General features: G+C 42.0%; 1 protein-coding gene across 3 annotated transcripts in view; it reads left to right on the plus strand.

Moving 5' to 3' along the window:
* Positions 1 to 1,564: 1,564 nt before the first annotated feature.
* ARMC2 (armadillo repeat containing 2) overlaps positions 1,565 to 12,748 on the plus strand; it is a 67,846-nt gene continuing 56,662 nt past the window's right edge. For 2 of the 3 annotated variants that reach the window (XM_074923305.1, XM_074923312.1), the window contains exons 1-4: positions 1,565 to 1,637; positions 6,080 to 6,301; positions 7,588 to 7,660; positions 11,435 to 11,603. In XM_074923305.1, coding sequence (XP_074779406.1) covers positions 6,084 to 6,301; positions 7,588 to 7,660; positions 11,435 to 11,603 — 460 coding nt within the window. In that variant the 5' untranslated portion in view covers positions 1,565 to 1,637; positions 6,080 to 6,083. Of the gene's footprint in view, positions 1,638 to 6,079; positions 6,302 to 7,587; positions 7,661 to 11,434; positions 11,604 to 12,748 lie in introns of those variants that run through there. The other variant, XM_074923322.1, reaches the window with a different exon arrangement.

Genomic DNA, 12,748 nt, shown 5'->3' on the forward strand with positions numbered 1-12,748 from the left:
TGTTACATGTCTGGAGATTTCCTGATAAAGGCCATGATCACATTACCCGTCCCGGTAGCAGGAGACACACAAGGGAGCTGTTCAGCAAGTGTCCAGTGCATCTGGCCAACTGGGTCCTGAAATCTGGAGGTGGATGCACCTTTGGTAGGACCTTGGCCAGGAGGCAGCTTGGGCGAGACACTGCAAGTGACCCCCTTGTGCCCCTCCAACAAAGCTCTCCAGCCTGTGGGACTGATTTGTGCTATGGATGTGAAAATGGCTCTCTTTCGGCCTCCCAGGAACAGGAGGAAAGCAGGGGGTGCCACAGTGCTTCTGGCCTGGCAGGAAGCTGCTGAGATGAGTATCAATCCTGTTACTGTAAATCCGGTCTCAAAAGAACCCTCTAAGACTTAGATTGTTTAGAAGGCAGGCATTTTTTATTTGGTGCCAGGTACATGGGGGATCATTCCTCCTAACATGCATACACTACAGCAAAAGTTCATCTTTTATATAAAGACATAAATATTCATACATTTTCCAAGAAGACTCCGCCTTTCTGCCTATCTACTATGTTTATATAATACTGGCATTGCAAAACTACACTACGCAAGCGCGGGGTCTTGGGTGGTTGTCAGTGGTCATTCAGGGAGTTAGCCCCCTACTCCTTTTTCCCTTTTATGGTCATGAGTCTTTTGAGGACAAATTCTTCTCCTTGGATGTTTCCCAACTCTGTTGTCCGGCCAAGCTGTTCTTGCTTATCCACCTTGTTTGAGCAATTCCGCCAGGATGCATCTATTCTCAAGGTTAGAATATCTTTTCTGTAAGCTTTAATCACTCAGGCCTTGTTAAATACAAAGTTAAACATGGTTTAGCAGAAGAATTTCTTAACATTTCCCCATTTGAGACTTCCAAAGGAAGATCTCATTGGAAGTCTCACCTAGATTACATAGTTCTGATAATGTTGTTGACTTTCAGGTATACACTTGGGTACAACGTGAACATGTAAGGTATAATGGAATGTTTATCACTAATTGTTGCAGGCCTCAACTTGCAGCCACCAACTGCTTGCAGGCATCAGCAAGCAGGCATCAATCCGACCCTCGGTGCCTGACCAGCGTGACACAGGGAAGGCATCTTGTGCCTGCTGCTACACCGTGCTCCACTCTCCTGGTTTTGTTTTACTGGGGAAAACTTTCAATGTCTCCATTTCCAATCTGTAAATCTGAGCTCTGAGAAAAGGTATGGTAACAGGTCACATACAGCATTTCCAAACAGAATACCTTCTGCCAACCCTAACCCGGGCTTTTGCCACTCACTACCCATATGCGAGCCAGCACAGGCCGGGGGAAGCGCCCTCCACCAGAAAACCACCATCCTACGGGCCAACGCTGCAGCAGGACTTTTCCTGCCCCTGCCCTTGGGGTGCGGGGTGCCGGCCCGGACAGGCAGGGCCCCGACCGCCGCCGGACGATCGCAGCGCGGCCGCGGCCCCGCGGAGCCCTCAGCCCGCGCCGGCCTGGGCCGCGCTGCGCATGCGCCTGCAGGTGCCCGCGCAGGCGCCTCGGCGTCTCCGGACTCCCCGTCCCCAGCTCCCGCAGGTGCGGCTGACGGGTAACGGTACCGGCGGGTTGCCGGGCCGCCGTCTCTCCTCGGCGGAGGTGAGTGCGGGCCCCGGCCAGCTGCCGGGTCGGCCGCACTTCGCCCGCGGCGCGGCGGCCGTGGTGTGTACTGTTGCCATGGGAACAGTGGGCGCCGGTGCCGCCGGTCGCGGGGGCCGCCCGCGGCGGGGACGGGGACCGGGACCCCGGCCCTCCGCCGCTGGGCGGGGGGCATCGACGGTGCCGTTAGGCAGGCAGAGCACCTTGGGCAGCGGCCGGTGCCGGCGGCAGCCGTGCCCCGCCCGGCCGTAACGCGCGTCCTCGGGGGCTGCCGCCGCGCTGCGGGGTGGCGGAGGCGCGGGCTGGGCTGGGCTGGCCGGTAAATTGGGCGGGAGGCTTGCCGCCCACCGTGCCCGGGAGAGAGGCTTGTTTTGCCGGATTTGGATTGGTTACTCCGCGAAGCCCGGGTCAGATTTTACTGCACAGGTGCATCTTATTTGAGGAGTTCCTCTTGGACATGTTACCTGATGGATGCACTGAATATCTTGCTCGGTTGAGGGTTGCAGGCTCAATTTCTCGTGACTTTGTTCTCATTTCTTTTTAATAGTGATTTCTCTGCTTCAAAATTTCACCAAACTGAAGTTGTATCAGTTGTGATTGATAAGTTGTTGGTGTTTAAAATTCTATCTAACAGTACTCATTTTTAGTTCACTCTTACTAAACCTGTATTTGGGTGCTAACTGTTGTAGAGATTTGCTTGGGCAGACAGAACCTGGAGTCATATGTCTGTGAGCAGAGTGTTCACGGCTTGAGTACAAGGGTTTCTCCTCACTCTACTTAGTGATTGTAAGCATAATCACTCTGTATGCTAGCAGTTAAATAACACTGGTTTTGAGATGGGAGATAGGATGGCAGGGTCAGCGTGGTGCCACATCTGATGTAGTCAGCCACGCTTCTCTCCTGTGCCAACTGACCCAGGATAAGTGCTGCGAGGGTGCAGCAATCTCACTTCTGGAGATAGCTAGGACTAGTCTGGGGTTTTCTGATCCTGTACCGCTATCTGCTGCTTTCAGATCTTTCTGTACAACCAGACCTCTGGAGTAAACAACTGGGGAAAAAAGAGAGCCCAAGTATGGCTTTTCAGGCAGTGGTGTAATACCTTCCCGTAGAGAGTGAGAGAGGAGCCCTTCATCTGTACAAGTTAAAGGCTACCTGGGAAATGGTGACACCAGTTGGGGACAAGATCTGTGTGCCCCATTTATGCTGTCCTCATGGACACTGTGACATTCCCTTTATCTGTCCCCTGCTAGGATTGGCGAGCAAAATGGGAACGCTGCTGGGTTTTCAGAAAGAAGCACTAATAATTAGAATTATTTCTTATTTGCAACTAAGATACTTTATTTTAAAAAGGGTATAGGGTGTCCAGAAAAAATAGAAAATCTTACAAATAAATAGAAAACCAGGGAGAGCTAGTCTTGTATAAACAATGAAAACCCAGGGTAAAACCAGATTGTGTGCTGAGCAGCCAGTGCAGTTCTCTCCCTTCAAGTCTCGTGCTGCTCCTTCATCCTTCTGCTTTCTCCTTGTTGAACTCATTTGTTGAGCCTTATTTTATATTAGTCTTTGGCACTGCGATTGAATGATTCAGATACTTTACGCTCACCAAAGTCAAGAAAGCTTCTGTTGGTTGCAGGATTTTTCCCTTATGCACAGATCTAGGTAGTAGTTTTCTAGGAAGAACTGGCATAATATAGCTGAAGGTGCTTTCTCAAAGCTTCTGGGGTGTGGGATGCTAGAAAGCAGATGAAGCTTCTTTCTTGAGTGCTGCTGCAGCAGAGCAATTGCTTGATGCTTAAATGTTTCAGCCTTAGGCATTATAAAATAGTACAAATCATCTTTCTCTATCTGTCTTTTGAGAAAGAGATGGGAGTTGTACTACCATGGCACGACAGCCAAACTCATTCGGATAACTACTTGTGGTTTTTAAATGCTTGCGAGAAAGAGTAAGCTTTCTTATCCTATCATATGTGTATATATATGCACACATATTTTATGGCACTGCTTACTTGTTTCTCTCTGTTCTGTTACATTTTCTGGCTGATAGTTGTGGGTGTCTAGTAATAATGTATTGGTATCATATCACTACCACAATTCCGAATACATATAATACTGCCTTACACCAAAATGATAAAGTGTTAAGGCTCTTATCCGGTCAGCAGTGAGTCTTAAGTTCCACTCACTGCTGTCACCCTGTGACAGCTCCCAGCTCGCTCTGCTCCCTGCCTCAGTGCCTGGGAGTGGGGGCTGGCACCCGCCAGCCTGGCTGCACCAGCAGTGGCTGTGGAAGGGCCATGTTCTCCGCTGAAGTAGCAATACACCAGTGAGCTCAGGCAAGGATTCAAATGAAGTCATAGGTTCCCTTTGCAGCATTAATTATTAAAACTTTTATGTTAATGGATTGGAAGGGTGACTAACAGTGCCCAGATAGTAGGACTTAACTAATTAAGTTTATAGTAGAAAAGTTCCTCTGCCAGTTTAAAAGAAATAGGTAAGAGGTGAAAGCTTCAACAATAAGTTATTATATGGAAGTTGTGTCAATAAATAGTGGCAAATAAATGTAGTTCTAGGATAGAAAATGTGCAGTTGATAGTTAACGTTACATTAACAAAACCTTAAACTGATTGTGTCAGAGATGGTGCCATTCCACAAAAACACATCATATCTCTCAAGTTACTTCTTAGTTTAACTATGAAAAATGTATATGTAAATCCCATCAAATGCACATTTCCATGTCAGAGCACAGAGATTTAAGAACCAAAGAAAATGATATCTTTCAGAGATTAAGTGTAAAATGTGAGATTACTTGAGAAGATTTATTTTAAAATTTAGGAAGGTGGATGAAAACATATAGACCAGAAAAGAAATGTGAATTAATTCAAATTTATAATTTGTAGAATCATGTTGATTATGTTTTAGTATCTATTCACAGCTATTTTTTCTGTGTGTGCTGGATAATAACTGACATATGGCCAATGCAGAAGACCCTTCAGGTCAAAATCTTGACTCCCAGTAGCTGGGAGAATAGGGAATAGTGATCTGTCTTCCCTGTTCAGTGAGGAATGGCTGTATAGTTACTCCAGGCAGACTGCTGCAGTGGAATTCCTTACTTAACTCTTTTGAATCATGTGTTAATAGAAAAGTAGGGAGCATAGAGAGTCAATTTCAGTCACAGTGAAGAAAAGTAATGTGTTAATGGTAATTAGAAAGATTAAAAACGCTGACAGGCTCAGGCTTCTGATCTGTTCCTGTGTTTTGTAATTACATGTTTTTTAGTGAAAGAAGTTGGTACCCTGTTCCTTAGCATCCAATTTTATCTTGTGTAGTTCAGCAGAAGGTTGTGTATTAATTAAAGAAACTGTGATAGAATGTACAGGCTCTCAAAGAAAGAGCAGAAGAGGCAGTTGGAAATGTAAAAATGCAGAACAGGAAAAAGTGAACTGAGGAACTGGAGAAATAGGATTTTTTGCTCCATAGTTTAGAAATAACCAAGACTGTAGTGTCTGATTGACTGTCGATTCATTGACTAAACTATGTGAGAGAATGGAAGTTACCAGATGGTCTGAGTCACAGACAGTGCAGAAACATATCTTTCTTTTTAGGTAAGTTTGAAAAGCAAAAGAGGAATTTTGGATGGTTTAAAGCCTAGGATGATTTTGTTGTAAAATGACAAGGATGATATCTACAGAGAACTGCACCAGGATTGTGATTGATTTTGAGGGGCTTGAGAGATGAAACAAGTCTTTTTACTGCTCGCTGCATTTGCCAGAAGGGGCAGCAGGACAGAACACTGATAGAAAGTTTGGGTTGATAATTTATCTTATGTTAGTATTATCTTTTCATGTGCTTGAAGGTGAATTGGGGAGGCATTTCTCTCAGAGAAAAAAAATTAATTACTTGGTTCTTCCTTGTCTCTGCTCATCAATTACTGATAATTGTGCTTCAGTTTCTGATAGTAATACCTCTTTGACTTATTAGGAAGCTGCCCTGGGTATGATTGATAACTTATATTGTGTCTTTCCGAAGTTCATTGGAAAGAAAGTGCTTCTGTACAGCATATTATTGAATTTCTGAGATGTTTTATAAGTAATCAGGTGTTAGGAAACAGATTTTCTGTAGTATTGGAGAGTACCACGTTTGGCCCAGAAAGCTCTGTGGGTACTGAGTGTGGTGTAGTCTAGTTCCCTCTAAAAAACTAAAGGTCCTCCATGTCAGATGCTTTCTGCTCTTCTTCAGTATTTTCCTACAGAACTGAGAAACAATGAGGGAAATGCAATGTAATTGAGCCTTATTTTCCACTGTTTCAGCACTTCAAGGATTTTGTTGTAATATCCTTTTTAACTACATTGTGGTAGCATAACTGTTGATGAATTAATATTGTAATTTAAAACTGGGAGTATATTTTGTGCATTCCATATGTATCGTACACTGCACTTCCTTTGCAGAGGGATGCAAGCTTCAAAGAATAAAACCACAAAAAATGCAGAACCATTCTACAGGCTTTCAGTGCCAAAGCAGAAGACCAGTTCTGAGATTATAAATGAAGCCAGAAATGCTCTACGAACACTAAGAACTCGGAGACCGTTTACACCTGCAGAGGATCAGAGAAAACTCTTTGGATCTGGATCCTCGCGAGCTCCTCAAAATAGACCCCCTTCAGTTTTTAGGTACTGTGACTTTGAGATTTTTTTTTCAAATAACCTTTAGTAGCAAGAGATTTGATTCTGTAATTATGTTTCCGGTGATTTTTTTCCCTGTGTTAATCTGTATGCCTAATCACATCCTTTAAGTTCTTCTAATGTTCCTTACTGTTGGTGTTAATCTGTATGACCAGAAAGTTCCTGTGGATTAGAGCTACCACAGGTGGTCATTACACTAGTTTTGTATGTGGAGAATAGTATAGGAGAATGGTCTGTAACTCGCCTTTTTCTTAAGACAGTGTATGCTTTTAATCGAGGTAGAGTTTAGCTTTTCCTAGAAACTGTGAAATCTTGCTTGTTTCCACATAAACTGTATGCTAGATCTTTTTTTCAGAGCTTTCTCAGATCTTTTTAAATATAAAATTGTAGGTCTTGAAGTTTGAAATGCTCATTTTTAAACAAAATTTAAACTACTTCAAAATTATTTCTGTGTAGAGTTTTGTTACGTACTATAATTCACAGAGCTCAATAGATCTGTCTCTTGTGACAGAAGAGAAAAAAAAATGTGTATCGGGCTTTTAAAATACATTTTCCCAGTCATTTTTTAGCTCTCCTTATATGCCAATTCTGTAATGACTGTAGGGAGGAGATGCGAGCTATATGTTAGGTGTCAGGCATGCCAGAAAGGATGCTGCACCATGTTTGAATGGCCATACAAGTCAGTGTCCATGTTGTTTTCATGGCAACATGACTTGAGTAACTCATGATACTCCTTACTGTATAGTGTTGTGCCCTTACAGAAGGCGAGAGCCTCAGAGTGACTTGGCGGTTTGTTGGTGACCATGTAACAAGGTCACTGTGGCTGACATCCATGCTTGTTCTGTCTGTGCTTCTCCTGTGTATGGGAAGGAGCGTGCTCATACCTGCACAAACCTCAGGTTTCTGCCCTGCAGTGTTCTGCAACTTGTGTCACTCACGTAGCTTGGGCACTAAACACCGTTGGGTTTGTTCATGAATTTAGACTTATATTAGAGAATTTATAGATGTGTATGCGATAAACTATCATGGCAGGTATACAGGCCATCTTGTAATTCTTCTCCCTTGATGCTGCTGGATTCCTGGATATCAAAGTCAAATAGCATTCCTGAAAGAATAGTGATACTGTGGAAGTATATAGTGATACTTCCTTTTTACACCTTTTTCCCATATTCACTGGCAAAGGGAAGAAGCGTATAATTAAAAAAACCCCAAACAAACATGATAAAACACTGGGTCTACTTCATTCATATTATGTTTAATTTTTTTTTTGCTAGTCTTCATGCATCCAGTTTTGATTTGGCTGAATCAAGACCAGTGTCTGGTGTTCGTCTTAGCCCACTGGATCATGTGAGTACTCTGGAAATAAGTCATGCAATACTGGCATAAAAATATGTGTATTGGTAGTGTTAGGAAAAGATATGGTTTAAATAGGTTGAGGAGAAACAGAAGCCCATTGTAATGTTAGTCTGAGACTTATAAAGTCAATGTTGTCATTATTTTTCCCCAAAGAAACCTGAAAATAATTTAAACTATCTAAGTATTGCTGTACTGCATTGTAATTCTAAGTGACATTAGCAACAATCAGAAGATGGATACTTGAATCAGCTTTCTTGTGTAAGATTACTAAAATAGAAAAAGGTCATGAGCATCACCATGAGGCAGCAACATTCCCCTGCTGCTAAGAAGGTGGCTAATGGTATCCTGGACTGCATTAGGAGAAGTGTTGCCAGCACATTGAGGGAAGTGATCTTTCCCCTTCGTTCAGCACTAGTAAGGCCACGCCTGGAGTACTGTTCTGGGCTCCCGGGTGCAAGAGAGACATGAAACAACTGGAGAGAGTCCAATGAAGGCCCACAGAGATGATGAAGGTACTGGAGCAAGGCTGAGAGAGCTGGGAACATTCAGCCTGGAGGAGAGAAGGCTCCACATGGATAAGATCCATGGGGGGATCTTATCCATGTGTATAAATACCTGAAGGGAAGATGCAAAGAGGATGGGGCCAGGCTCTTTTCAGTGACAGGACCAGAAGGAATGAGCACAAACTGAAATACAGGAGATTTCTCCAAAGTTCAGGAAACACATTTTCTGCTGTGAGGGTGACAAAGTTCTGGCACACATTGCCCAGAGATCTTCAAAAGCTTCCTGGACATGGTCCTAGGCAACAGGCTCTAGGTGGCTCTCCTTGAGCATGGGGATATTGGGAAAGATGACCTCCAGAGGTCCCTTCCAGCCTCAACTATTTTGTGGTTCTGTGATCAATAACTTGAAAGTAACTAGGTTGATTGTGCTTTCTGTTTGATTTACACCTCTATAAAATGTAATGATTCTAGTTTATTTAAAAACCAGATAGAGATACTTGTAAGAACCCCCATTTCCCCTGTGTGAAAATTTTGAATTGTTTTCAGTTTATATCTGCTCTTTAATTTTTTTTTGTGTTTAACCTTTAAATATAAGATTAAGTCATGATTGTTTGTTTAGTACCTGAGAGAACAGAGCATGCTAAAACATTTAAGTATGCTTGCTGTATATATTTCTTCAAGACAGTAATCTGAATGTAGCATTCTTCAGGAAATTAGGGAAAAAAAATTCCAGTAAATGTTATACTTCAGTAGTTTCAATAAGGTAATGTATTTATATGAATCAAATTTAAAAATTCTGACCATACTTGTATTTAGATTAAATATATCTACACTTAGATTTAAATACCAGTGTTAAATTTTCATTTATCTTGTGTGTGAGCGTGGAAAAAAACTAGAGAAAACTTCTGGTAAGACCAATGCAAAAACTGCCTTTTCTGCTTTACCAATGGAGTTCATTTGGTATGCTGTAAATGTAGAGCTTGTGTTAGTCACAGTGGTGGTGGGAAGTGGATCTCACCTACTGGCTATCTTCAGCTAATATTGGGAGAGCTCTGAAGGATCAGACTGGAGACTTTCTGATGGATTCTTTATTGTAAGGAAATCGGTAGAGCACCTCGATTATAGAGGGCAATGCGTTTATGTAGGGCACAACAAGGGTTTTATACCAGAGGTTCAGGGGGACAGTCACACCCCCTAAGATGCAATTTACTGACATAAAAAAAAAATAGAACTTGCATGTTTCCGGATATGCGTGATTTGTCTCAGTGTGATAGGAAGTGGTGCATATGATTTGAACACATTTGAAGTGCTTTGGAAATACTACTTTAGTGCTGAAAAACAAGTCATAAAGAATAGATACACCTCTAGAATTGTTAACACAAGTCTTTGGCACCTTTTTTTTTTGACAGATAACGATACTGCAGATGATGTTAAATGAGTATTTATGAGGGAAATAAATAATTTTCAGTTTCAGTTGCTCTACTCAGGCTAGCTTTTGTTTATGTTCTGCACCCCTGAATGTTTGCTTTTAAATCACAGTATCATAGAAAGGTTTGGGTTGGAAGGGACCTTAAAGATCATCTAGTTCCAACCCTGCTGCCATGGGCAGGGACATCTGCTACTAGATCAGGTTGCTCAAAGCCCCGTCCAACCTGGCCTTGAACACTTACAGGGAGGGGGCAGCCACAACCTTTGGGCAACCTGTTCCAGTGTTTTACCGCCCTCACAGTTAAGAATTTCTTCGTTTTATCTATCCTAAATCTACCCTCTTTCAGTTTAAAAGTGTTACCCCTCTCCCATCACTCCCTGATAAATAGTCCTTCCCCATCTTTCCTGTAGCCCCCTTGAAGTACTGGAAGGCTGCTGTAAGGTCTCCCTGGAGCCTTCTCTTCTCCAGGCTGAACAACCACATCTCTCTCAGCCTGTTCTCATAGAGGAGGTGCTCCAGCCCCCTGATCATCTTCATGGCCTCCTCTGGACCTGCTCCAACAGGTCCATGTCCTTTTTATGTTGGCGGCCCCAGAGCTTGACACAGGACTACAGGTGGGGTCTCAAGAGTGGAGTAGAGGGGGAGAATCACCTTCCTCGACCTGCTGGTCACACTTCTCTTGATGCAGCCCAGGATGCAGTTGGCTTTCCGGGCTGCAAGTGCACATTGCCAGGTCATGTTGAGCTGGCAAATCGCACTCTTTGAGTGGGACCATTGAGCCAATTCCTTATCCATCCAGTGGTCCTTCTGTCAAATCCATGTCTCCCCAATTTAGAGACAAGGATGTTGTGCAGGACAGTGTCAAAGGTTTGCACATATCCAGGTAGATGACATCAATTGCTCTTCCCTTGTCCACCCGTGCTGTAGCTTCATTGTAGAAGTCCACCAAATTTGTGAGGCACGATTTTCCCTTAGTGAAGCTGTGCTGGCTGCCACCAGTCCTTATTTTCCATGTGCCCTAGCGTGGTTTCCAAGGAGGATTCCCTTCGTGATTTCACCTGGCACAGAGGTGAGACTGGCTGGCCCGTAGTTCCCTGGGTCTTCTTTATTTCCCTTTTTAAAAACAGTGGTTATGTTTCACCTTTTCTAGTCAATGGAAACTTCACTGGACTGTCACGACTTCTCAGATATGATGGACAGTGGCTTAGCCGCTTCATCCGCCAGTTCCCTCAGACGCATCTCACTGGGTCCCATGGACTTGTGCGCCTTGATGTTCCTTAGATGGTCTTGAACCTGACCTACAGCAGGCAATTCTTTCTCCCAGTCCCTATCTTTGCCTTCTGCATCTTGGGCAGTGTGATTGGAGCCTTGCCAGTAAAGACTGAGGCAAAAAAGTCATTGAATACCTCAGCCTTCTCCATATCCTGGGTAACCACATCTCCCATTTCCTTCAAGATAGTGCCCCCATTTTCCCTAGTCTTCCTTTTATCACTAATGTACCTATAAAAGCTTTTTTGTTGCTCTTGACACCCCTGGCCAGATTTAATTCTGTCAGGGCTTTGGCCTTCCTAACCTGATCCCTGACTGCCTGGACAGAAATGACTTTCTGTGGTGGTAATGGTATAGATATCTGTCTTGTTCAGTGGAATGGTATCATTAGATTCTGGATATGAAAATTTCTTAATGAGCAAACCTACCTAACTTTTATCTGTTATATTCTGAATTTAAGCCTTTGTATAAATCATTTGGTATTCTATTTTTTTAAATTTTTGCTAAGATGAAAATGAAATTATCTGTGCTTTTATTAAAATGTTATCTTTATCTTTGTCACAGAAACCAATACTCGTCACTTTTGCAAAAGATGAAGATTCATCTATTTCCCTTCCAAAACCTCCTGCCTATGCTCCAGACGTTAGAAAAGTCAGCAGTGCTCGGGCACGCTTGTTGAGAAGAACTTCTCAGGTTAATTTCCTTTCTGCTAAAATGATTCCTCCTGATCAGAGTAAGAATGTTTTGATACATACTATTTCCTATAAAAATAACTTTATGATAGCTTTTAATATTATTAATTACATGAATTATTATGTTATATTATAGGACCTGCATGTCCTTTCAGAGTAAATTTTAAAAATATTTAAATGGCTTTAAGCCAGTTTTGAAAATGTGATTTCCAAAAGTGATACTGGCTTTCACTTCTGAAACAGGCTGCTCAGGTGCCTTTTTTCCTATCTTAGTAATGGCATGAAAGTTTTCTTCAATGGTTAAAATTAACATTAAATGCCGAAATGTTTAAAGAGATAACAAAATGGCATCATTTAAGGAGATTCCCTCATGGATTATTGAGCATAAAAGGAGGAGTAAAAAGAAATTATATGTCTTGACAGGTGTCCAACTACATCGTATTTGTTGTTAAGAGTTTCATTAGTGGAGACTTAATAAAGGTCACTAAATGTGGGATATAAAAGTCATTTTCTTGCAGACGGGAAATGACTTGACATCTTGGTTTCCTGCATATTAGCTCATAATAAAATGTGCTGGAACTTTGTCTGTAATGAAGACTCATTTGTAATAATGATAATTCTTACATTGCCTGGGATTGTTACTTTATATGATAAACTGAATATGAAACTTTTTACCTTATTGCAAAATAAATCTTATACAAAAAGTACTAAACTTCATGATTATTTACATATTCTATTAATACATATTTATAACATGTACCCCTATATGTAGTTTAATCTGTTAGCCTTAATAAGTTGATATTACTAATTAAAGAAATTGAGAATCTAGTGTGTAGTTATAGCCCGAGTCTGCCTCCTTTTGCCTTTGGGTATCATGCAAATGTTTACATAAGTTTTTTGTGCAGGTTCTTATCACGTGTACATACCAAGGTACAAGATTAACAGCTACCTTTTGCTTGAGTTCCTTCGTAATATTCAGCTCCTGAAATATAACCACTTCTTTCACAAGGTACAATCCACCAATCAGTAAAAGAGAAATTTAAAAAAAAAAAAAAAGTGAAAGATTAAATTGTTAAAACACAAAACCAGAAGACTTTAAGAAATGCTGTTCATAAGAGGACTGCCTACTTTACTCTAAATAGTCTTAAGCTTTCTCACCTTTTAAATTGATACAAGCAAATTTTGA

The sequence above is a fragment of the Athene noctua genome, chromosome 1, assembly GCF_965140245.1.
Source record: "Athene noctua chromosome 1, bAthNoc1.hap1.1, whole genome shotgun sequence".
In the NCBI taxonomy this organism is placed as follows: Eukaryota; Metazoa; Chordata; class Aves; order Strigiformes; family Strigidae; genus Athene; species Athene noctua.